At 43.6% G+C, this 26,654-nt stretch overlaps 1 protein-coding gene across 1 annotated transcript in view; it reads left to right on the forward strand.

Moving 5' to 3' along the window:
* MAPK1 (mitogen-activated protein kinase 1) overlaps nt 1–26,654 on the forward strand; it is a 106,785-nt gene that overhangs the window by 62,055 nt on the left and 18,076 nt on the right. Inside the window, exons 4-6 of the mRNA XM_024239685.3 lie at nt 5,287–5,403; nt 15,032–15,146; nt 15,450–15,581. Of these exons, the coding sequence (XP_024095453.1) occupies nt 5,287–5,403; nt 15,032–15,146; nt 15,450–15,581 (364 nt within the window). The remainder of the gene's footprint in view (nt 1–5,286; nt 5,404–15,031; nt 15,147–15,449; nt 15,582–26,654) is intronic.

Below are 26,654 nucleotides of genomic sequence, written 5' to 3' on the forward strand. Positions count from 1 at the left end.
GTATTCTCCAAATTGATTTGCAGATTTAGTGCAATCCCTATCAAAGCCCCAGTTGTTTTTTCAGTTGTTTTTTGATAGAAATTGACAGGCTGATCCTAAAATTCATATGGAAATTCATATGGAGAACTGATACACTTCCTGATTTCAAAACTTACTGCAAAATACAGTAATCAAGACAGTGTGCTACTGGCATAAGAATAGACATATAGGTCAGTGGAATAGAAGTGAGAGTCAGTAAATAAACCCATGTATCTCTGGTCAACTGATTTTTGGCAAGGATGCCAGGGCCATTCACTGGGGAAAGAACAGTCTTTTCAGCAAATGAATCTGGGACAACGGAATAGCCAAAGATGAAAAAATTAACTCAAAATGGCTGGGTGCAGTGGTTCGCGCCTGTAATCCCAGCACTTTGGGAGGCCAAGGCCTGTGGATTGCCTGAGCTCCGGAGCAAGACCAGCCTGGGCAACATGGCAAAACCCCATCTCTACCAAAAATACGAAAAAATTAATCTGGGCGTGGTGGCATGTGCCTGTGGTCCCAGCTACTCAGGAGGCTGAGTGGGAGGACTGCTTGAGCCTGGGAGGTGGAAGTTGCAGTGAGCAGAGATTGCGCCACTGCACCCCATCTGGGGTGACAGAGCGAGACCTTGTCTCAAAAGGGAAAAAAAAATTCAAAATGGATTGAAGAACTCAATTAAAAGCTAAAACTTTAATACTCTTAAAAAACATAGAAGTAAATCTTTGCAATCTTATGTTAGGCAAAGCCTCTTAGACATGACACCAAAAGCACAAGCAACAAAAGAAAAAAAGTAAGTGGATTCCATCAAGATTAGAAACTTGTGCTGCAAAGCAAACCATCAAAAAAGTGAAAAGGCAAGCCACAGAATGAGAGAAGGTATTTGCAAATCATACATCTGATAAGGGACTTACAACTAGAATATATGAAGAACTCTTATAACTCAATAATGAAAAGATAAATAGCCTAGTTTAAAAAATGGACAAAGGATCTGAATAGACATTTCTCTAAAGAAGATATACAGATGGCAATAAGCACATGGAATGGTAGATGCTTGACATCATTAGTCAGTAGAAAAATGCAAATCAAAATTACATTGAAACAACTTCATGCTAACTAGGATGGCTGTAATTAAAAAGTCAGATAATAAGTGTTGGTGAGGATTCCACTCCTTAGTGAAAATGAAAACATGCATCTACACAAAAACTTGAACACAAATCTTCATAGTGGTATCGTTCACTATAGCCAGTAAGTAGAAACAATCCAAATATCCAGCTGATGATGAATAAATAGAATGTGGTGGATCCACACAGTAGAAGAGAAAGGAGTGCAGTACTGATAATGCTACAACATGGATGAATCTTGCAAACATGTCTGTGAAGGAAGGCAGCCACAAAAGACACATATTGTATGATTCTGTTTACATGAAATGTCTAGAATAGGCAAATCCATAGAGGCAAAAATTAGATTAGTGGATTACTGATTGCCTAGGGCTAGAGGAGTTGGGAGAATAATGAAGGAAGGAATACTAACTCACTGGAATTTCTTTTTGAGGTTATAAAAATATTTTCAAATTGGATGGTGGTAATGGTTAATTCCACCATTATAATACTAAAACCATTGAATTATACACTTTAAGTGAGCAAATTGTATGGTGTGTGAATTATAGGTTAATAAAGCTACTTAAGTACGTATAGATGTATAGCAATAATCATTTATTGGATTTCCGTTCAACAGACACTCCTATGAGAAGCCCTGTGAGATACAGCAGACAAGAGAGATGAGGGTCTGCCCTTGAAATCTGAAAACCGATAGATCAGAAATCTGGTAGACAGTAGGTGATTATAATGAGATGTTCTGTAACTGAGATGGAGAAAAAGATGGTGTACAAATGCAAAGGAGAGAGGTGGGCTAGCTCTGGCTGGGGCTGGGAGGCAGCAGGAAGAAGGTGGTATCTGTGCCGGCCCTCGAGGATGGGTAGCTTTTCTTGTGGGAGGCCAGCGGCTGTATTGGACATAGGATATCGTAGGCACGTAGGCAGAGAGTACAGAAATAAAATAAGAAGGGAGGGACTACTACCGAAAACACTGAGTCTTCCTCCCTGTGGCTGCAACATTGGATGAGTAATAGGGAGTCATCGACACTAAGCTAGAAAGGTTGGTTGCAAGTAGATCATGGGGAACCTTCTAGAACTGTGTGTAAAAAGCAGTGTGTTTTGTCACAGTGGGTGAACACGGTGGCCAATGTCCAGTGAGATGTTGTAGAGGACAGCTTCCTTCATCAGATATTGTGTGGATTGGACTCTGTCACCTCTTAGGATCCTTCTGATACAGGTTTATGTCCTTTCCACATGGGATGGAACCAGCTCCTTTCCCTGGATCAGTGCAACCAAGAGTCAGGTGGGCACAAAACGAATAAAGCTATGTTTAGGATGGTTGTACTACTTCTTTGGCACTTAATGATTTTCTTGAAAATTTGCAGTGAATATTTTTATGTCTCCTCGTGTTTTTTTTTTTCTTTTGGTTATCATCACAGCCCTGTTATGGCAGATTGCTTTTGTTTTTGGAGAGACATTCTCAATCAATATTTTAAGCATATAACATTTCTGGGAAGAATTGGCTCTTATTTTTGCTTGAAAGCGTTCATCCTTAAGAATAAAACAAATAGAACCAGACTACTTTCTCTGTTGTCTCTTCCCAGTTTGTGGACTTGTCTTTAAGGCCATTCTGTTCACCTACTCTCACTCACACACACGAGTTGTTGGCCGTGGCATAATTTAGGCGTCGTCTTGAAAACCCAAGTTAACACAAAGAATCAGAAGCATAACAGTATTTTTTTGATATTTAAAGTGGTACAATTGACTAATATTTTATTTTATTTACTTTTTCGAGACAGAGTCTTGCTCTGTTGCCCAGGCTGGAGTGCAGTGGCGTGATCTCAGCTCACTGCAGTCTTCACCTCCTGGGTTCAAGCAATTCTCCTGCCGAAGCTTCCTGAGTAGCTGGGTGGTGGGTGCCCACCACCATGCCTGGCTAATTTTTGTATTTTCAGTAGATAACGGGGTTTCACCATATTGGCCAGGCTGGTCTTGAACTTCTGATCTCGTGATCTGCCCGCCTTGACCTCCCAAAGTGCTGGGACTCTACAGGCGTTTGCCACTGTACCCGGCCTTTACTAATATTTTAAAAGTATACAGCAGTCAGGTGCCATGGCTCACGCCTGTAATCCCAACACATTGAGTGGCTGAGGCAGGTGGATCACCTGAGGTCAGGAGTTCAAGTCCAGTCTGGCCACCTTGGTGAAACCCTGTCTCTACTGAAAATACAAACAAATTAGCTGGGTGTGGTGGCGCACGCCTGTAATCCCAGCTACTTGGGAGGCTAAGGCACGAGAATCGCTGGGAGCCAGAAGTTGCAGTAAGCCAAGATGGCACCACTGCACTCCATCTCAGAAAAAAAAAAAAAAAAGTATACAGCAATGTGTGTGCATCATTCTCATGGGTATAAATGTGAGAAGAGAGAATCTCATTCAAAGATGAGTATGGTATGTCACTGATTTGTTACAGTGAGCGTGTCGAAGCAGGGCAAGAGGCAGGGGCAGTTGAGTGTGCATATGACAGTTGAGAACACCACATGAGGAGAGGACTTGTGTTTGCTGGAGCTCTGGGATCACTGCACATTTATCACATCCTCAGTGCCTTGTGGTGACCGTGATGCCCATTCCCACAGGTTCCTTGGCCTAGGAAGTTTGTAACTTGCAGCGTCACTGACCTCCTGTTATTTAGGTCCTTTCGAATTTTCAAGAGGATTTCTTCAACCTTCATCCAATGGCTTCTATGTTACAAAGTGTTTTTTACTCTTGAACCCTTACAAAATATCTTGTACCCTTATCGATATCAGCTATTATCAGTGTCTTAGACCTTTAACTTTTGGCTCTGGTATCAGTCAAGGCCGACAGAAATAAGCTTACTTTTTGATTTCCGTAAACATGCTTTGCACTTATTTTCTGAAGCTTAAGACCCAGCAGACGTTGACATCTTAGGACCCTTCTGGGATCCTCTCTTGTAGACTTTATTCTTCAGGACCACGGGAACTCACCAGGGTTACAGACCCTATTTGGAGGCTCTGCTAGCACATTTCTAGTGTAACTACCAGGGAACGTGAGCTATACTAGTCTGTGCCCTTGTTTACTAGACTGATCCCACAGAAATCCCAGTAGGAGTCATAAGATGCTGGGATCACAACATGTGAAAATTCTGGCTATGCCTATGAAAGACTCTGATAGATACAAATGAAACACGTCTTTGGGGCGTCCTTTGTTTTTGAAAATCTGAATTTACACAGCCCAAAAGGTATATTTTCTTGTACCATATTTTCCTTTGTATGGAATTATACTGAGTACTACTGCTTTTTTATTTTGTAGCCTTGGCATTGTATTGATTAGTGTCAAGTAAATTTGGTTAGTCTTTGATATTATAGTGCTGACAGATCTTAAAAAAAAAATCATGGCCGGGCATGGTGGCTCACGCCTGTAATCCCAACACTTTGGGAGGCTGAGGTGGTTGAATCACCTAAGGTGAGGAGTTCGAGACCAGCCTGGCCAACATGGTGAAACTCCATCTCTACTAAAAATAGAAAATAAGCCACTCCATGGTATTGGAGGGCCAGATGATGAAAGGCCAGTAGATGCTTGAGACCGGAGAAAATGAGAAACTATGTATTTTTAAAAAATAAAATATTCTTTAGTATATGAAACTTTAAAAAAAAAAAAAAAGCTTTGGGAGTAGGTTTGACTACCTGGAAGAAGGAAGTGGGAAGAATCTTTGGAAATACTTATATTTATAGACTAAGTAGAAGACTAGCAGAAAGTAGAGTCTGAGAAATAGAAGGCCAGTGCAGATCTTCACAGCAGTCCTGAGAGCTCCAGCAGGACAGGCTGAGAAAAGGGTACTGGTTGGTTTTGGTGACTTTACCCAGAACAGTTTTTGTCAGTTCACCTAATTGAGATTGCTTTGTGCTAAGCAGATAATGAAAGGTAGGGATGCTTCTTAAAGTGTGCTCTGTAAAGACTTCTTCAGCCTGCGTCCTGGTCTCTAACATGTTGATTGCTTTTCAGGTTGTTGGGAAAATTAAATCATGATTTTCTAGAATGCCCAGAAAGTATCTGCCACTTAGTAGCATTATTATTGCTATTGCCTTTTTTATTTTTGTGATGTTTTGATATGAAAGGTTAGAATTTCTAAGAAGTTATCCTGTTTTTTTTCTCTCTTAGATCTGTGACTTTGGCCTGGCCCGTGTTGCAGATCCAGACCATGATCACACAGGGTTCCTGACAGAATATGTGGCCACACGTTGGTACAGGGCTCCAGAAATTATGTTGAATTCCAAGGTAAGGACTAAGTTTGCATAAAAAGAAATCCAGTAAGTAAGAGAACTTTCTGAATGCATTGCAGTAAGCCGTAAGTCTCCCTCTGTGTTGAGAGTTGGCCTATCTGGCCAGAGCCAAGGTACTGTCTTTTTTGAGACAGGTTGTTACTCTGTCACCCAGGCTGGAGTGCAGTGGCACCATCACGGCTTACAGTCTCAACCTCCTGGGCTCAAGTGACCCCCCTCACCTCAATCTCCAGAGTTACTGGGACTACAGAGTGCACCGCTACACCTGGCTAATTTTTTTTTTTTTTTTTTTTTTTCGAGATGGAGTCTCCGTCTGTCGCCCAGGCCGGAGTGCAGTAGCACAGTCTCGGCTCACTGCAAGCTCTGCCTCCTGGGTTCACGCCATTCTCCTGCCTCGGCCTCCCAAGTAGATGGGACTACAGGCTCCCGCCACCACGCCCGGCTAATTTTTTGTATTTTTTAGTAGAGATGGGGTTTCACCGTGTTAGCCAGGATGGTCTCTTTCTCCTGACCTCATGATCCACCCACCTCAGCCTCCCAAAGTGCTGGGATTACAGGCGTGAGCCACTGTGCCCGGCCACATCTGGCTAATTTTTAAATTTTTTTTGTAAAAGTAGAGCGTCTTCCTATATTACATGTTGCCCAGGCTGGTCTTGAACTCCTGAGCTCAAGGGATCCGCCCACCTCAGCGCCCCCCCCCCTCCCGCCCCCCGCAAAGTGCTGGGGTTACAGGGATGAGCCACCACACCTGGCCCCAAGGTGCTGTCTAAATTTTGTTCGGCATTGAACTTCTGGGCCCTAGGGCTCAGCCTCTCTGCCTCAGCTGGTATAGTGCTGACGGTTGTAGAGTAGGAGGGAGTGTGCCTCTCCAGTCACTGTTAGCATAAGTGGTCTGTGTTTCACTCCTTGGACAGCTGTCCTGAAGTCCTGCCTATCGCTGTCACTGTTAGGTGCAGGCTGGGTTTGTTGTAGAGGTTATTCAGTAATGTGTATTTCTGTGAACATGGGCCAGGGCTATTCTATAAAGGTCAAATTTATCTGATCATGAAGAATGTCTCTTTGGCAGAATTATATTGTAATTTGTTGTACTTGAAGAAAACATAAATGTGGACAGAGTAGGAACTGCCGTGGATTCTTTTGAAATTACATGATTTCCTGCTTCCAAATGAAGTGCTTTCCTCTGCATCTGTGAGTGGCTATAGAGAGTGCATCCAGGTCTCATCCACACTCTACTAGCAAGGTCTGTGTCTTGGTCATAAGAAATGGTTGAATAAGTTTACAAAAGCCCAGAAAAGTGAAGTCTGACATTTTTTCTTGGGTTTATGAGCCAGGAGGCAAAAATTGAGGGCTGCTATGGAGATTGAGATTCAGTATTTTTCTGTTATTTGCAAATAATATATGAATAAGGTGTGAAAATTGAGTAGTTAAGTAGGCCTGACATACTACCTGTATCTAGTATCTCAGGATTATAAGATTCTTAAACACAGTTCCCTCTGCTGTCATGTAAAGATACTTGAAGAAAAGCAATAAAAATAGACATTGGATCTTGTATCTAGGGCCCAGGAACCAGAAATAGTCCTGAGAGGCTTAGTGAAAATGAAAGAACAGGTCTAATTAGCTTATAGGCTTCTTTTTCTTCCTCCATCCTTTATTACTAGTACAGATAAGCTATTAGATTTTTTCATAAGGAAATGGAATTTGTTTAAAGCATTTAGTTTTTCTTGATATTCTACATTTGTTCAGTTTAGTTATAAAAGTAAAATCTCATTAACATAAATTCCATTATAGAGAAGGATTTGGTGTAACAGATGTTTCAGAGAAGAAAATGCCATGTTGATTCTCTGTAATTCTATATCACAAATAATCCCACACAACAGGTTCTTTCTCTGACTGGCCACGTGACAGCCATTCTAAACAAGGAGCACTGGCATGCCAGTGTTCAGTGCCAGTTGTAAAGGGAGCTGTTGGTGTGCCTTTGTCCTGGTGTGGCTTCTTGGTCTTGCAGTCTCCGTTCTGACTTAGATGTCCCCACTGTCTCCACTTCTCGATTACCCTCCAGGGAGAAGTAGCCAGAGAGGGTGTTCTTCAAGATGACCAGCTTTTCCTTCTACTTGCAGGGTCACCAAAGTGAAAATTGAGTGTTCATTTTTTTCTTATTTGCAATACCTGTAGCCTGAGAATGTTACTTCTATCAATTGTCTTCATTTTGTTTATTTTTATTAATGTAGAAAATTATCAAACCCATAGAAAAATTGAGAGTAGAGTGAACACCCATATGCCCCTGTCCTTGGTTCTCCAGCTATTAACATCTTGTCATATTTCTTATCCCTCCTTCCCTCTCTTACTCTTTGCTTTCTCTCTCTCTTTCTTCTTCTGTCTCTTCTCTTTTGTTAGACCATGTGACACTTCACCAACATAAAACACTTCACTCCTAGACCCTTTGGTACATACTAATGCTCCTTACAAGGAAGGTGTTCTTCCCACAGCTAGAGTACCCTTACCCTTTCATAAAATGATCAGCATTAATTCCATGACATCCCATCCTCCCAAAAAAGTCTAAGTAACTCTGTTTTCAACACATGATTTAATTGTTTCTTGCATTATTCTTAGTCTAGAACAGTCTTGCCCTTCCTCTCTTCTTCAAGACATTCAGTGCTTTGCAATGTACAGATCAGTTTCTCAGAGTGGTTCACATTGTGGATTCTTCCAGTGAGTTCTTCCTGATGAGATGTAGCTTGCACGTTTCTGACACGACCACTACAGATTCCTGAAGACGGTGCAGAAGTAGCTGGGACTACAGGCGCCCGCCACCAGGCCCGGCTAATTTTTTTGTATTTTTAGTAGAGACAGGGTTTTACCATGTTACCCAGGATGGCCATCCTTGTTTCCCAGCAGCCTTCCCCCAGTGGTTCAGCACTTACTTCTGTCAGTTATCATACTGGGGGTTATAAAATGGTAATTTTCTAAATTTATTCTTCCTTTTACTTGTATTAGCTAGAATTCTTCTATGAAGATTTTTCCCAATTACCCTTTCTCTTCCTCTGTATCCTACCTTTGTTTTTAAGACACTATTACAGACCCAGGATTTTTTTTACGTGTTCTCCATTTTAATTTTCTTTCTTTTTTTTTTTTTTAAACTCATATTGTCCCAGTTTTGAGACGCTAGAGCACTCTGTGTACATATTTGTAACGTTTTATAGAATTTCAGCTTTCAGAAAACTTGCTCTGTTTTAGCTTGTTTAGGAAAGAAAAAAAAATTTTTAAAAAGAAAAGTTGCCGGGTGCGGTGGCTCACACTTGTAATCCCAGCACTTTGGGAGGCTGCGGTGGGTGGATTACTCGCCAGGAGTTCGATACCAGCCTAGCCAACTTGGTGAAACCCCATCTCTACTAAAAATACAAAAAATTAGCCAGGCATGATGGTGGACACCTGTAATCTCAGCTACTCAGGAGGCTGAGGCATGAGAATCATTTGAACCCGGGAGGCAGAGGTTGCAGTGAGGTGAGATCACACCACTATACTCCAGCCTGGGCGGCAGAGTGAGACTCTGTCTAAAAACATAAAAGTTGCAAGAAAAGTATAAGGTAGCCATTCTCAAACCTTCTCGTCTCAGGATACCTTTACATTTCTTTCTTTCATTGGTTCGTTCTTTCTTTTGTTCTTTCTGGTTTTTTTTGAGACCGAGTCTCACTCTGTCACCCAGGCTGGAGTGCAGTGGTATGATCTCGGCTCACTGCAACCTCTGCTTCCCAGGTTCAAGCGATTCTCATGCCTCAGCCTCCCAAGTAGCTGGGATTACAGACGCATGCCACCAAGCCCAGCTAATTTTTGTATTTTTAGTAGAGACGGGGTTTCACCATGTTGGTCAGGCTGGTCTCAAACTGCTGACCTCAAGTGATCCACCCCCCTCAGCCTCCCAAAGTGCTGGGATTACAGGTGTGAGCCACTGCGCCCAGCCTCTTTTTTTTTTTTTGAGACAGTCTTGTGCTGTTGCCCGGATGGAGTGCAACGGTGCCATCTCGGCTCACTGCAACCTCGGCCTCCCAGGTTCAAGCAGTTCTCCCTGCCTTAGCCTCCCAAGTAGCTGGGATTACAGGCACCCGCCACCACGCCTGCCTAATTTTTGTATTTTTAATAGAGACGGGGTTTCACCACATTGGCTGGTCTTGAACTCCTGACCTCAGATGATCCACCCACCTCAGCCTCCCAAAGTGCTGGGATTATAGGCATAAGCCACCGCGCCTGGCTTTTTTTTTTTTTTTTGAGACGGGATTTCTCTCTGTCACCCAGGCTGGTAGCTACCCCCTCCTCAAGCGATCCTCCAGCCTCGCCTCCCGTGTAGCTGGGACTACAAGCGTGTACCACCATGCCTGGCTAATTTTTGTATGTTTTTGTAGGGACAGGGTTTTGCCATGTTGGCCAGGCTGGTCTCAGACTCCTGGGCTCAACTGATCCACCCACCTCGGCCTCCCAAATTGCTGGGATTGCAGGCATGAGCCACTGTGCCCAGCCAAGATCCCTTTACATTTGTTAAAAATTATCAAGGACCAGCTGGGCATGGTGGCTCACACTTGTAATCCTAGCACTTTGGGAGGCCGAGGCGGGTGGATCAGTTGAGCCCAGGAGTTCAAGACCAGCCTGGCCAACATGGAGAAACCCTGTCTCTACTAAAAATACAAAAAATGCACTGGGCATGGTGGCACACGCCTGTAATCCCAGCTACTTGGAGGCTGAGGCAGGAGAATCTCTTGAACCCGGGAGGTGGAGGTTGCAGTGAGCCGAGATTGTGCCACAGTACTCCAGCCTGGGTGAGAGAGTGAGACTCTGTCTAAAAAAAAAAGTCAAGGACCCACACACATTTTTTTATTTATATAGGTTATATCTATTGTTATTTACAATATGAAACTTTTTTTTTTTTTTTTTTTTTTTGTAGAGAGGTCTGGCTCTTGTCCCCCAGGCTTGAGTGCAATGGCTCAATCTTGGCTCACTGAGACCTCCGCCTCCCGGGTTCAAATGATTCTCCAGCCTCGCCTCCCGTGTAGCTGGGACTACAGGCGTGTACCACCATGCCCAGCTAATTTTTGTATTTTTTAGTAGAGATGGGGTTTCACCATGTTGGCCAGGCTGGTCTTTAACTTCTGACTTCAGGTGATCCACCTGCCTCGGCTTCCCAAAGTGCTGGGATTACAGGCATGAGCCACCACGCCCAGCCTACAATATGAAACTTTAAAATGTATTAATTGATTTTTAAATAGTAAACCCACTACATGTTAAGATAAATTATATGTTTTTCTTAAGAATAAGTTTATTTTCTACAATAAAAACATTTTAGTGAGGCCAGGCATGATGGCTCTCACCTATAATCCCAACACTTTGGGAGGCCAATGCAGGAGGATCACCAGGAGTTTGGAACCAGCCCTGGTGACATAGTGAGACTCTGTACAAAAAAGAAATTTATTTATTTATTTTTTTTGAGACAGAGTCTTGCTCTGTCATCCAAGCTGGAGTGCAGTGCTGTGATCTCAGCTCACTGCAAGGTCCGCCTCCCAGGTTCACGCCATTCTCCTGCCTCAGCCTCCCGAGTAGCTGGGACTACAGGCGTCCGCCACCACGCCTGGCTAATTTTTTTGTATTTTTAGTAGAGACAGGGTTTTAACCATGTTAGCCAGGATGGGTTCGATCTCCTGACCTTGTGGTCCGCCTGCCTTGGCCTTCCAAAGTGCTGGGATTACAGGCGTGAGCCTCCGCGCCCTGCCATCTGTACAAAAAATTTTAAAATCAACTGGGCGTGGTGGTGTGCACCTATAGTTCCAGCCACTCAAGAGGCTGAGATGGGAGGATTTCTTGAGCCCAGGAAATTGAGGCTGCGGTGTACCGTGATCACGCCACTGCACTCCAGCCTGGGCAACAGGGTGAAACCCTGTCTTTAAAAAAAGCAAAACAAAAAAACAACCTTTTAGTGAGAAGAGTGGCATTGTTTTCATTTTTGCAAGTCTCTTTAATGTCTGGCTTAATAGAAGACAGTTGGATTCTCATCTGGTTCTGCATTCAGTCTGTCAAATATGTTGTTTTGGTTTAAGTTCATGAGGAAAACTCTTCACACAGGTATGTAGCTGGAAAAAGGAGGGAAATTTTAGTAGTCTTTTCAGCCACTTGTGGCTGCTCTTTGATACTACCCCCAATTTGAACAAGTGGTGGTTTCTTAAGGGTTAATTGCAGTGTGGAATCTGAAATTATATCAGTGAACTCTTGATACTATTTTGTTAAAATCCATTAGTCTACCTTGCACTCATACTCATGCGTGATTTTTTAACGTATTTGGAAAATACTGGTTCACTGAGTTACACAGATACTCCAAGTGTCACATTTCATGTACAAAACATCACTCATCATACTGCATCTGGAAAAATCTTTTCACTCGTGACTGAAAAGGATGAAAATGTCATAGTAGTATAATAAATGTACTGTGACCGCTCAGATCCTCTAGAGGGAACCCATAGGAGTCTCTGGAACACTCTTGTAGAACCGCCAAATAGAACTAAATACCCTTTACCCCAGATTCAGGCTCATCGATTTTTTATCTTTTGCCCCATTTGCTTTATGATTCTTTGTGTGCATGTGTGTGGGCACTCCCACGCACTCTGAGTCATTTGAGAGTAAATTGTAGATACACCCTTTTCCCTTGTTTCAGTATGTCTTTACTTCAAACCATGGTCCTGTTGTTCCCTGGGGACATGTGGCAAGGTTGTCACAATGAGGGGTAGGGGGTGCTCCCTGCATCAAGAGGCCAGAGATGCTGCTAAAAATCCTACGATGTACAGAACAGCCCTCCCAACAGAAACTTCCTCAGCCCAAAACGTTAGTCATACCGAGGTTGAAAAACCCTGCCTTAAGAGTATTCTCTAACATGACCACAGTACAGTTTTCAAAATCAGGAAACTTAATACTGATTCAGTATCTAACGCACAGTTTATATTCACATTTAGATATTATCCCAATAACCTTTGAACTATACCCCACCCAAACCACCCCCCGACCTGGGCACAGGTTCACATGTTGTACGGTCATGGGTTTTGTTTGTTTGTTTGTTTGCTTGTTTGCTTGCTTGTTTGTTTTAAGACCAGGTTCTCAGGCCAGGCATAGTGGCTAACACCTGTAATCCCAGCACTTTGGGAGGCCGAGGCGGGTGAATCACATGAGGTCAGGAGTTCGAGATCAGCGTGGCCAACATGGCGAAACCCTGTCTCTGCTAAAAATACAAAAAATTTAGCTGGACATAGTGGCAGGCGCCTGTGATCCCAGCTACTCAGGAGGCTGAGGCAGAAGAATCGCTTGAACCCAGGAGGCAGAGGTTGCATGAGCTGAGATTGTGCCATTGCACTCCAGCCTGGGTGACAAAGCAAGATTCTGTCTCAAAAAAAAAAGAGAACGGGTTCTCATTCTGTCACCCAGGCTGGGGTACCGTGGCACTATCTCGGCTCACTGCAACCTCCGCCTCCTGGGCTCAAGGCCATCCTCCCACCTCAGCCTCCCAAGTATCTGAGACTATAGGCACGTGCTACTGCTCCTGGCTAATTTACTTATTTTTGTACTTTTCATAGAGACAGGTTGTTGTGTTTCTTTAGTCTCCTTTAAGAGTGCAGATGAGATATTTTGTAGAATGCCCCTCAGTTTTGTGTCATGCATTTTTAACATGAATACCAGAAAAGCACTTTGTTGTATTAGAAGGCACATCTGGAGCCAGGTATGGTGCCTCATGCCATAATCCCAGCTCTTTGGGAGGCTGAGGCAGGAGGATCATTTGAGCCCAGGAGTTTGAAACCAGCCTGGGCGGATAGTGGGACCCCTTCTCTATAAAAAGTTTAAAAATCAACCAGGTGTGATGGTGTATGCCTGTGGCCCCAGCTACTCAGGAGGCTGAGGTGAGAGGATCACCTGAGACAAGGAAGTTGAATTTGCAGTGAGGCATGATTACACCATTGTACTTCAGCCTGAGTGACAGAGTGATGACACCATCTCTTAATTTTAAAAGAGTCAGCTTATATTCCTTGGAGAAACATCTTTTTTGCACCATTGTTATGATTCAGACAGAATCCTTCCATGAATTTTTTTTTTTTTAATTTTTAGAGACAGGGTCTCAACTCTGTCACCCAGGCTGGAATCCATTGGCTCAGTCATAGCTCACTGCAGCCTCCAATCCCTGGGCTTAAGTGATCCTCCCACCCCAGCCTCCCGAGGTAGCTGGGACTGCAGGTGTGAGCCACTATGTGTGGCAAAATAATAATAATAATAATAATAAAATAATTAGATAATACCCAGTGTTGTTGAGGACGTGAGGAAATGCATTTTCTTTCACATGCTGCTATTAGGAGTGTAACAATGCAACTGCAGTCATAGTTCACTGCAGCCTCAAACTCCTGGCCTCAAGCAGTGCTCCCACCTCAGCCTCCCAAAGTATTCTCCCACGACTTCTAACAGGATTCCTTTAAAAGAAAACATATTCCTGAAAAATGAATAGGAAAAGAAGATGAGAATTCTTTTATTTATTTTATTTATGTTATGTTATGTTATGTTACATTATGTCATGTTACGTTATGTTATGTTATTTTTGGAGATGGAGTCTCCCTGTGTTGCCCAGGCTGGAGTGCAGTGGTGCAATCTCGGCTCACTGCAGCCTCTGCCTCCTGGGTTCAAGCAATTCTCCTGCCTCTGCCTCCCGAGAAGCTGGAACTATGGGTGCCCACCACCACGCCCGGCTAATTTTTGTAGTTTTAGTAGAGACGGGGTTTCATTATGTTGGCCAGGCTGGTCTTGAACTCCTGACATCAGGTGATTCGCCCGTCTCGGCCTCCCAAAGTGGTGGGATTACAGATGTGAGCCACCGTGCCCAGCCGAGAATATTTTAGAAGAGATTGTAAAATATGATGAAGCTAGCACACACTCCCCCAAACCCAGAAAAGGTTTTTAGACCTTTTTTCTTTTTCCAGCTCCAATTTATGACAATTCTAAATGTGTCTCTCAAATTGTTTCAAAAAAGGACGGATGTATACCTTGGAAATTCTAATTTAATAAGTTAATCAACTTTGTGGGTTCGTTGTTGTTTTGAGACAGAGTCTCGCTCTGTCACCCAGGCTGGAGTGCAGTGGCGCGATCTTGGCTCACTGCAACCTCTGCCTCCTGGGTTCAAGCAATTCTCCTGCCTTAGCCTCCCACGTAGCTGGGATTACGGGCACTCACTACCATGCCCGGCTAATTTTTTTGTATTTTTAGTAGAAATGGGGTTTCACCATGTTGGCCAGGCTAGTCTCAAACTCCTGGCCTCAAGTGATCCGCCCGCCTCGGCCTCCCAAAGTGCTGAGATTACAGGCATTAGCCACCGTGCCCAGCCCAAGTTAATCAACTATGAAGAGAAAAATAAAATCACATAATCTTGGTGGTTCAGCCTCTCATAAGAAAGCCAAATTTTTTTTTGCTTTTCCATGCTGTTTACTTGTATTTCTGAATTGTAGAGTCAAAGGAGAAGTTCAGAGTCCCATCAGCAATGCACCTGTCATACAGGAAGATCTCATCGTGTCCTGTAACACCAGATACCATTTTCAGTCTTTTCTCTCTTTCTCCTGCAGGGCTACACCAAGTCCATTGATATTTGGTCTGTAGGCTGCATTCTGGCAGAAATGCTTTCTAACAGGCCCATCTTTCCAGGGAAGCATTATCTTGACCAGCTGAACCACATTCTGGGTAAGGTTCCCGAGCCCTTCAGGAACTAGATTTACTCAAGTTTGTACAGCTTACATCAAAGTCACTTCATTAAATTAAGAGTTCTAATATACTCTTTAACTTGTGGTAGGTGTGAATTTTTAACCTTCTCTGACTTAAAATGTTAAGGACTTTTGTGTAAAAACATATGAAAGGTAAACATCAGGAGTGGTGATAAGCAACGGCTCATATCAATTATCAGGGTTCATTCCGACTCAGAGTTGATGGTGTGTAGTCATTTACCTTGGTCTTGATAACTAATAACTAATTTTTTTTATCTGATAGGTATTCTTGGATCCCCATCACAAGAAGACCTGAACTGTATAATAAATTTAAAAGCTAGGAACTATTTGCTTTCTCTTCCACACAAAAATAAGGTGCCATGGAACAGGCTGTTCCCAAATGCTGACTCCAAAGGTAAATGTTATTTCGTTGATTAGTTTTTTCTTAGGCTTAGCTTCGCGTTTATTTGTTAAATTGTTAGGTCACTAGCCTGAAAAGTGAGCCTATGGCTATTGGATAATGCTTTGTTTAGTGCTCACTCTGAATGGTTGTCTTCCCTTTTTTTTTTTTTTTGGAAACAGTGGCAATGCAGTAAGGGAGCCTGGTAATGACGGTCTAGTTCTCCACCTTTTGGTTTCTTTGCTAATTTTAACTTGTATTAAGGTCACTTTTGTTTTGTTTTGTTTTGTTTTTGTTTTTGTTTGAGACAGAGTCTCACTCTGTCGTCCAGGCTGGAGTGTAGTGGCCCGATCTCGGCTCACTGCAACCTCCTCCTCCCGGGTTCAAGCGATTCTTCTGCCTCAGCTTCCCAAGTAACTGGGACTACAGACGCATACCACCACGCCTGGCTCATTTTTGTATTTTTAGTAGCGACAGGGTTTCACCATGCTGGCCAGGCTAGTCTCGAACTCCTGACCTTTTGATCTGCCCGCCTCAGCCTCCCAAAACTGGGATTACAGGCGTGAGCCACAGCGTCAGCCTAAGGTCACATTTTTAGGTCTCAGGAAGTCTAGGACCCTGCAAACAAATTACACCTTTTCATCTTGTCACTTGATAATTTTTAAAATCAGGTTTATTGAAGAATAATTTACACAGAATAAAATTCACACTTTTTAGTTGTGTGGGCCTCTGAGTTTTAACAAACGTAAACTGTCATGTAACAGCCACCGCAATGGAGATGTGGAATATTCCCATCATCCCCAAAAGTTGCCTTGTGCCGTTTGTAGTCGGTCATCCCTCTGCAACCCCAGTCTCTGGCAATCATTGATCTGATTTCTATCCCTATAGTTTTGCCTTTTCCGGCATGTCATGTTAATGGAATCATGGAGTATGTAGCCTTTTTATGTCTAGATTCTCCCATTCAGCATAATGCATTTGAGATTCATAAAAATCCATGTCATTGCTTGTGTCAGTCTCTTCAGCAAATGGTGCTGGAACAATTAGACACCCACATGCAAAATTTACAAAACTCAAAATGGAACATAAACCTAAATATAAGGCCTACAGTTATTAACCTTCAAGAAGAAAACGGGAGAGAATCTTCATGACCTTATGTTAGGCAAAGATTTTTTAGAGTACCCATAAAAGAAAAAAGTGATACATTTGATATTTTATCCTTTTTTTTTTTAGGTTAGTTTCGTTTAATAATTGTATTATCCTTTATTCCCATTTAACGTGTACCTGTTAAATATATTAGGCAGCTAGTTTTTAAAACTTCATGCTGTTATAAAACCATGATAGGCAGAATAATGACCCCCCACCCACCCCCATGGCTGTATTCTAATTTCTAGAGCCTATAACTGTGTTAGGTTACCTGGCAAACGAATTACGGTTGCAGATACAATCAAGATTGTTTACCAGCTGACCTTTTTTTTTTTTTAAACTGCTCCTTACAGAGCAGGGCTAATCCACGGGCAGTGTGGTATGCCCAGAATAGGCCCATCAGCTGACTTTAAAGATAGGAAGGTTGTCCTGGATTGTCTATCTAGCTAGGTGGATTATCTAGGTGGGCCCATTTATAAAAACAGGGTTCCTTAAAAGTTGAGGAGGGAATCTGAATAGGGTGCTTGTCCTTCCATATCTTTATCTACATACATGTGCATATTTTCTCTATAATTTATTTTTTAAAAATAATTATAAAGGTTAACTTTTTTAAAAATTCAGAAATTGTAGAAATATTTAAGAAGGTAAAATTCTTTTATAATTATTCCCTAAATGTCATTGTTAATAGAATTGTGTCTTGAATATCTTTTCCATGTCAGTGCATAGATCTAGCTTATCGTTAATGATTTTATAGCATTTTTATCCAGTCTTCTGTTAGAAATTTAGCTATTTCTAACTTCCTATTTTATCTGTATATGTTTATCTATACATGCATATGAATATATGTGTATATGTATATTTAACAACTGTCTACTTAAATGTTGAATTGGTTTTATGTATTGACCTAAGTGAAGGTTGAGAAATACTTGGTTGTTTAGAAATGAATTTCTTTTGAAAATGGGAGAAATTTTCTTTTAATCTTTCATATAAAGGTAGAAGAATTTCATCATTGTAGACAGTTAAGAAGTATGGGAGGAATGGTAAGGGAGTAAGATACTGATCACCAGGATCCCACAGTAACCTTTCACTATTTTTGCACTAATGTGTGCAAGCTTCTGTGTAGTTGTAATTATATAATGTATTTTGGTTTTGGGGTGTTTTTTTTGTTTGTTTGTTTGTTTGTTTGTTTGTTTGTTGAGACAGAGTCTCGCTCTGTCGCCCAGGCTGGATGGAGTACAGTGGCGTGATCTTGGCTCACTGCAAGCTCCGCCTCCCAGGTTCACACTATTCTCCTGCCTCAGCCTCCCAAGTAGCTGGGACTACAGGCGCTCGCCACCACCCCCGGCTAATTTTTTGTATTTTTAGTAGAGACAGGGTTTCACCGTGATAGCCAGGATGGTCTCGATCTCCTGACCTTGTGATCTGCCCACCTCGGCCTCCCAAAGTGTTGGGATTACAGGCGTGAGCCACCGCGCCCGACCGGTTTTGGGGGGTTTTTGGGGGTTGGGTTTGTTTTTTTTGTTTTGTTTTGTTTTTTTTGGAGACGGGTTTGGCTCTATCACCCAGGCTGGAGCACAGTGGTACAATCTCGGCTCACTGTGGCCTCCACCTCCCAGGCTCAAGCCATCCTCCCACCTCAGCCACCTGAGTAGCTGAGGCTACAGCTAGGTAGTCCCACCTCAGCCATCTGAGTAGCTGGGACAACCTGTGCCACCATGCCCAGCTAATTTTTGTATTCTTTGTAGAGACAGGATTTCGCCATGTTGCCCAGGATCGTCCCGAAATCTTGAGCTCAAGCTATCTGCTCACCCTGGGCTTCTGAAGAGTTAGGATTACAGGTGTGAGCAACCACACCCGGCCTGTAATGTATTTTGATGGTAGGATATTTTAGCTAGAATGTCACATGCATAATAACATGTTACTGATTAGATTGGCTTGTATATTATACCTCTTAAGCATGTTACCTAAATGTTACTAAATGTTATTTCCTGAGTCACTTTTTTAAAGAGGTGCCTAAGCAACAAGCTGCATCATTAGGCCTGGTAATGTGGCTCATGCTTGTGATCCTAGCCCATTGGGAGGTCAACACAGGAGGATCGCTTGAGGCCAGGAATTTGAGACCTGCCTGGACAACATAGTAAGACCCCATCTCTACAAGATTAAAAACTTAAAATTCAGCCGAGTGTAGTAGTACCTGCCTGTAGTCTGAACTACCTGGGGAACTGAGGAGGGAGGATTGCATGAGCCCAAGGAGGTCAAAGCTGCTGTTAGCCGTGATTGCATCATTGCACTCCACGCTGACGGTGACACTCTTATCTCTTAAAAAAAAAAAAAAAAACTATAATAAATAGGCCTACTCCCAGACGTTCCTCTCCTGTTTGTTTCCTTACTCTTGTCTGTAGTTAATCATGATTTGCATCAAACTGTTTCTGATTCTTTTTTTATGCTTATTTTCATTTTCTTTTTTTTTTTCTTTCTTTCTTTTTCTTCTGAGACGGCGTCTCACTCTGGCACCCAGGCTAGAGTGCAGTGGTGTGATCTTGGCTCACTGCAACCTCTGCCTCCCAGGTTCAAGCAATTTTCTGCCTCAGCCTCCCGAGTAGCTGGGATTACAGGCGCCCGCCACCACGCCTGGCTAATTTTTGTATTTTTAGTAGAGGCGGGGTTTCACCATCTTGGCCAGGCTGGTCTTGAACTCCTGACCTCATGATCCACCTGCCTCAGCCTGAGCCACCGTGCCTAGCTGCTTATTTTCATTTTCTTTTTTCTCCCCTCCCCTCTCCTCCTTTCTTTCTTCCTTTCTTTCTTTCAGGTTTCGCTTCTATTGCCCAGCAGGCTGGAGTGCAATGGCGCGATCTTGGCTCACTGCAACCTCTGCCTCCCGAGTTCAAGTGATTCTCCTGCCTCAGCCTCCCAAGTAGCTGGGATTACAGGCATGCGCCACCACACCCAGCTAATTTTGTATTTTTAATAGAGATGGGGTTTTACCATGTTGGTCAGGCTGGTCTCAAACTCCTGATCTCAGGTGATCCACCTGCCTCAGCCTCTCAAAGTGCTGGGATTACAGGCGTGAGCCACAGTGCCCAGCCTTCATTTTGTTTTTTGTTTTTATTTTACTTTTTTTTGAGACAGAATTTCACTCTTGTTGCCCAGGCTGGAGTGCAATGGTGCAATCATGTCTCACTGCAACCTCCACCTCCCAGGTTCAAGCGATTCTCCTGCCTCAACCTCCCAAGTAGCTGGGATTATAGGCACATGCCACCATGCCTGGCTAATTTTTTGTATTTTTAGTAGGGATGGGGTTTCGTCACATTGGCCAGGCCGTTCTCAATCTCCTGATCTCAGGTGATCTGCCTCGGCCTCCCAAAGTGTTGGGATTAACAGGCGTGAGCCACCGCACCTGGCCTTACTTTTTTTCTTTTGAGATGGGGTCTTACTCTGTTGCCCAGGCTGGAGTACAATGGCGTGATCACGGCTCACTTCAGCCTCGACCTCCCTGGGCTCAAGTGATCTGCCCACCTCAGCCTCCTGAGTAGCTGGGACCACAGGCGCGTGTCACCACGCCCAGCTAATTTTTTGTATTTTTCATAGAGACAGCATTGCGTCACGTTGCCAGACTGGTCTTGAATTCCTGGGCTCAAGCAATCTACCCTCCTTGGCCTCCCAAAGTATTGGGATTACAGGCCGAGCATAGTGGCTCACTCCTATAATCCCAGCACTTTTGGAGGCCGAGGCAGGCGGATCAGGAGGTCAGGAGATCGAGACCATGGTGAAACCCCATCTCTACTAAAAATACAAAATAATTAGATGGGCGTGGTGGTGGGCGCCTGTAGTCCCAGCTACTCGGGAGGCTGAGGCAGGAGAATGGCATGAACCCGGGAGGCGGAGCTTGCAGTGAGCCGAGATGGTGCCACTGCACTCCAGCCTGGGCGACAGAGCGAGACTCCATCTCTAAATAAATAAATACATAAATAAATAAATAAAAATTTTAAAAAATTAGCTGGGTGTGGTGGCGAGTGCCTGTAATCCCAGCTACACAGGAGGCTGAAGCAGGAGAATCGCTGGAACCCAGGAGGTGGAGGTTGCAGTGAGGCAAGATTGCACCATTGCACTCCAGCCTGGGCAACAGAGCAAGATATGGAAAGATGTTAGACCTACAAATGCCAGTGGTATGAACATTCACACAATCCTGTGACGCAGGTACTATCAACAATCATCCAAAAAAGAAAACTAACTGGGTGCAGTGGCGCATGCCTATAATCCGAGCACTTTGGGAGGCCGAGGCAGGAGGACTGCTTGAGCCTAGGAGTTCAAGACCAGCCTGGGTACCATAGTGAGAACCCATCTCTACAAAAAATACAAAAATTGGCCAGATGTGGTGGTGCATGCCTATAGTCCCAGCTACTTAGGAGGCTGAAGTGGGAGGACTGCTTGAGCCCGGGAGTTTGAGGTTGCAGTGAGCTATGATCATGCCACTGCACTCCAGCCTGGGTGACAGAGCAGGACTCCATCTCAAAACGAAACCAAACAAAAACACAATCTAAAAGTAGAGACGGGGTTTCACCATGTTAGCCAGGATGGTCTTGATCTCCTGACCTCGTGATCTGCCCGCCTCGGCCTCCCAAAGTGCTAGGATTACAGGCGTGAGCCACTGCGCCCGGCCTAATTTTTTTTTTATTTTTAGTAGAGACAGGGTTTCATCATGTTGGTCAGGCTGGTCACGAACTCCTGACCTCAGTTGATCCACCCGCCTTGGCCTCCCAAAGTGCTGGGATCACAGGTGTGAGCCACTGCGCCCGGCCTCTAGTTGTTAAAAGAGTGACTACGTAGTGTTCCCTTGTAGGGATGACCCATAAGTGTCCTTCAGCCAGACTCACATTGTACATTAAAGTTTACATCAGTTACCTATTGCTGCATTAAAAAAACACTCCAAAACTCAGGCTTGAAATAACAGCCATGCATTTGTTCCTGAGTCCATTGGGCTGGCACAGCTGGGTAGTTCTGCTGAGCCCGCCTGGGTTCAGCCGTGCACTGCAGTCATCTGCTGGCTCCCTCCACCACCCCTCAATTGTGGTGGTTTAACATCTTAACAGTTGGTCCTTCCTGCAGTTGCCTCTTTATCCTAAAGTAGACTAGACTCAGTGGCTTCTCATGATGGCAGAAATATTCCAAAAGAGCAAGAGCCTATGCTGCAAGGTCTCTTGGGACCAAATCTCAGAACAGCACTTCAACAGTTCTACCATGTTTTTTTGTTGTTGTTTTGAGACAAGGTCTCACTCTGCCACTCAGGCTGGAGTGCGGTGGCACAGTCTCAGCTCACTGCAACCTCCGCCGCCTGGGCTCAAGCAATCCTCCACCTCAGTCTCTTGAGTAGGTGAGACCGCAAGTACGTGCCACCATGCGTGGCTAATTTTTTGTTTTGTTTTGTTTTGAGACAGCGTCTTGCTCTGTCTCCCAGGCTGGAGTGCAGTGTCACGATCTTGGCTCACTGCAACCTCTGCCTCCCAGGTTCAACCGATTCTCCCACCTCAGCCTCCTGAATAGCTGGGATTACAGGTGCGTGCCACCACACCTGGCTAATTTTTGCTTTTTATGTATGTATGTATTTATTTATTTTCGAGACGGAGTCTTACTCTGTCACACAGGCTGGAGTGCAATGGCGCGATCTCGGCTCACTGCAACCTCCGCTTCCCAGGTTCAAGCAATTCTCCTGCTTCAGCCTCCCGAGTAGCTGGGATTACAGGCACACATCACCATGCCCAGCTAATTTTTGTATTCTTAATAGAGACGGGGTTTCACCATGTTGGCCAGGCTGGTCTCAAACTCTTGACCTCGTGATCTGCCCACCTTGGCCTCCCAAAGTGCTGGGATTACAGGGTGAGCCACCGTGCCCAGCACTATTACTTTTCTTTTCTTTTTTTTTTTTTTCTTTTTTTTTTTTTTTTTTGAGAGGGAGTCTCACTCTGTCGCCCAGGCTGGAGTGCGGTGGCGCAGTCTCGGCTCACTGCAGCCTCTGCCTCCCAGGTTCAAGTAATTCTCCTGCCTCAGCCTCCCTAGTAGCTGGGGCTACAGGCGCGCACCGCCACACCTGGCTAATTTTTTGTATTTTTAGCCAGGATGTTGGCCAGGAAGGTCTTGATCCCCTGACCTCGGGATCCACCTGCCTTGGCCTCCCAAAGTGCTGGGATTACAGGCATGAGCCACCACATCTAGCCAGTTGTTTTTATATTTTTAAGAAAACATACATAAATTTATTCATTCAGTGAATAGAGTATCTGTTCTGTGCCATCAAGGCTTCTAAGGCCCTGGACATACATAGTACCAGCAATAAGAGGGATTAAGAACCTGTTTGGAGATGGGAAGTCTGAGGACTCATTAAAAAAAAGAGAGAGAGAGCTTTCTTACAGAACTGATAGTCTAGATTTGTCAGGAAATGAATGGAAGACCTCAGGGAACTCAAGAGATTAAAAAACTTACAAGCTAGAATTTTTAATGAGAGTTCACAGAAAAGGAAGTTGAAACAGCTCTTAAATATATAAAAGGTACTCATGTTTAGTCATTATACAAGATACAAACATTGAAAAGTCAGTAATTCTTTTTGTTTTTTCTTTTTAACACCCTCCTCAACAGAGTAGCAAACATCAAAGTTTGACACCCTACTGTGTGGTCAAGGCTGTGGGGAAAAGGGTGTTTTCAGAGAGAGCTGGTGGAGTGTAAATTGGTTGAGTCTCTGTAGAGGACAGTCTGGCAATTCTGTCAAATGTCTTTTGTTCCAGCAATTCTGGGTATTGAACTTTTAGGTCTGCCAACCAAATGGGGGAGTGGCATTTAATTTGTTTTTCTGTAATTAAGAGTGAGATTGAAATTTTTTCATGTTTGTTGGAAATTTTTGATTGCTGTATCCCTTAAACCAGCAGTATTGTAGATTTTTCTTTAAAGGAGTCTTAGCTTACGATTCTCTCAAATGACTTCAGTGAGGGGGAAGAAATTATTATTCAGCAGATAGTACTGGGCTAGTTGAATAGCTATTTGGAGAAAAATCAATTTAAATCATTATACATCAAAATGAATTCTAAAAGAATTGATACTTATTTAAAATTTATATCATGAGAAACTAACAATAGAGTATTCAGTATTTTTCTGATCTCTGCATGGAGAAAGACTCCCTATGTTTTAAAACAAACATCAAGGAAAGAGAGACATATAAAAGTTTAAAAGCTAAATAAAATTAAATTAGGTGTGGACAATAGGTCTAAAATGTTCTAAATTGAGTAACACTTGACCTTCTCCTAACTGTTCTGTAGAAGGCAGCAAAGTACAGCGGTTATACCCGGTGCTCTGGAGTCAGCCTCCTGAGTTCAAACTAGGGTTCTGCTACTTGGATTTTTGACTTTGGACAAGTTATTTAAGCTGTTGCATGATTTCCTCAACCCAAAATTGAGACAATTTGTAGTTCCCACCTCATAGGATAATTAAAAGAGTTAAGGAATTATTGTTAACTTTAGATTCATTATTAATATTATTAGTATCTAAAGAGCAGAGACAAATCTAAGACCACAGTGTATAAATAAATGAGCAAAGGACAAGAACACACAGTCTACAGGAAATACTGAGATGAGGAAAACTATAGGAGGAGCAGTTTGGGTGACAGCTGTTGAGAATTTGGTTTAGTCTATGTTTAATTTAAGGCACCTGTTAGGCATTAGAAACAACCTAAGTGCCAAATGTTAATCAAATGGCTGAGTAAATTATGAGACATCTACTTAAAGGAATATTTTAAGGCCGCTAAAAGTGATTTTTTTACAAAGTTTTGATAGTGGGGGAAAATGCTAATGAGCAATATTTACTAAGGGAAAATAAAACAGCATTTGTCATACATAATGTGATTTCAGCCTTCTACAAGAAAATGCATAGAAAAGAATTCAACAACATATGTGAAAAGATAAGCAGTGGTTACCATTGAATGATGGTGCTTGGGGAGCAAGGGAATGTGTGTGAGTCATTCACACAGACCAGAAGGCCAGGTTTGGTGGGTCAGCCGTCTGAGATCTTTTCAGTTCCACATAACAAGAACTTACTGGCCCGAGAAAGAGCTTTATTGGCTCTGATAACTGAAAAGTTCAGTCACATGTGGATTGATGGGCACAGACACTGTGTCTAGAATCTGGACTTCTTTATCATCCAGCTTTGCCTTCCTCTGGGCTGTCTGTCAGTCAGCCTCTCTTTTCATGATGACAGTAAGACACTTGACCTGATCACTGCAGCCAAGACTTAGGCTGACTCTCATCACCTCTTTGTGCTCAGCTTGGATGCCATGCCTATCCCTGAGCAGTCACTGTGGCCAAGGGGACTCAGGTGAATATGGCCCAGTGAGTGTCACCATTCCCACAGCACAGCCCAGGAGCATGGGCAAGCCTGAGCGCTCCCCTATAGCAAACACAGTTGGATGGATTAGAGGGCCAGTGGATGCTGGTGGGCACAACCAGCAGGTGATCCCGAGAGTGAAGGAAGATAAGGAATCCAATTTTCTCCCCCCACCCCCTCCTTTTTTTTTTTTTTTTTCCGGAAGAGACAGGGTTCTCCCTCTGTTGCCCAGGCTGGAAGGCTAGAGTACAGTGGCACAATCACAGCTCACTGCAGCCTCGAACTCCTGGGCTCGGGCAAGCACCATGCCTGGCTAATTTAAATAAATTTTGTAGAGATGGGGTCTCGCTATGTTCCCCAGTCCTGTCTTAAACTCCTGGGCTCAAGGGATCCTCCTGCCACTGCCACACCAAGACCCCCCCCCCTTTTTTTTTTTTTGAGATGGAATCTCGCTCTGTCGCCCAGGCTGCAGTGCAGTGGTGAGATCTCGGCTCACTACAAGCTCCACCTCCCAGGTTCACGCCATTCTCCTGCCTCAGCCTCTGGAGTAGCTGGGACTACAGGCGCCCACCACTATGCCCAGCTAATTTTTTGTATTTTTTAGTAGAGATGGGGTTTCACCGTGTTAGCCAGGATGGTCTCGATCTCCTGACCTCGTGATCCACCTGCTTCAGCCTCCCAAAGTGCTGGGATTACAGGCGTGAGCCACCGCTCCTGGACCCCACTTTTTTTTTTTAATTAAAAAATGCAATTTCTATAAGAAGTCTGTCTCTATTTCTCAGATAACGTAATGTTTGAAAAGCTTGCAGACTTTGTTATTACCCATATATTTGTTATTACCCATACATACATTGATTGTAAATGGAATCATAGGCTGTATATTATTTTATTACCTACACAGGCTTGGATTTATTGACCTACAGCTTGGTCACCCTCAGTTCAAGATAGCTTTGGGAGGTATTTAACCTGTGGTCTTTCAAATCTTGGAAGAGATTGAAAAGATAGAAGAATGAGATTGTGGCCGGGTGCGGTCGCTCATGCCTGTAATCCCAGCATTTTGGGAGGCCTAGGTGGGTAGATCACTTGAGCCCAGGAGTTCGACACCAGCCTGAGCAACATGACGAAACCCCATCTCTGCCAGAAATACAAAAATAAACCTGATGTGGTGACACACACCTGTAATCCCAGCTACTCGGGAGGCTGAAGTAGGAGGATTGCTTGAACCTGGGAGGCAGAGATTTCAGTGATCCGAGATCAGGCCACTGGATTCCATCCTGGGCAACAAAGTGAGACCCTGTCTCAAAAAAAAATAGAAGAAGAAGAAGAAGAAGAGTGAGATTGTGAGAAGTTGGAGAACACAAACCTTCAGCCAGTGATGGAATAGGGACAAAGAAAAGAAACTAGCTCCATGTGATATCACAGAAGCAGAAGATGGCATTTTGAGAAAGCAGGCATGCACAGCGGTGGCCATGCAGCAGAGAGGTCTAGCAAGATACAGATTGGAAAATGTGGGTTGATTTTCCAATGAGGGGCTTGTTGGTGACCATGCAAGAGGAGTTGAAACAGTGAATGGAAGTGGGA

This window comes from Pongo abelii, chromosome 23, assembly GCF_028885655.2.
Source record: "Pongo abelii isolate AG06213 chromosome 23, NHGRI_mPonAbe1-v2.0_pri, whole genome shotgun sequence".
Taxonomy (NCBI): Eukaryota; Metazoa; Chordata; class Mammalia; order Primates; family Hominidae; genus Pongo; species Pongo abelii.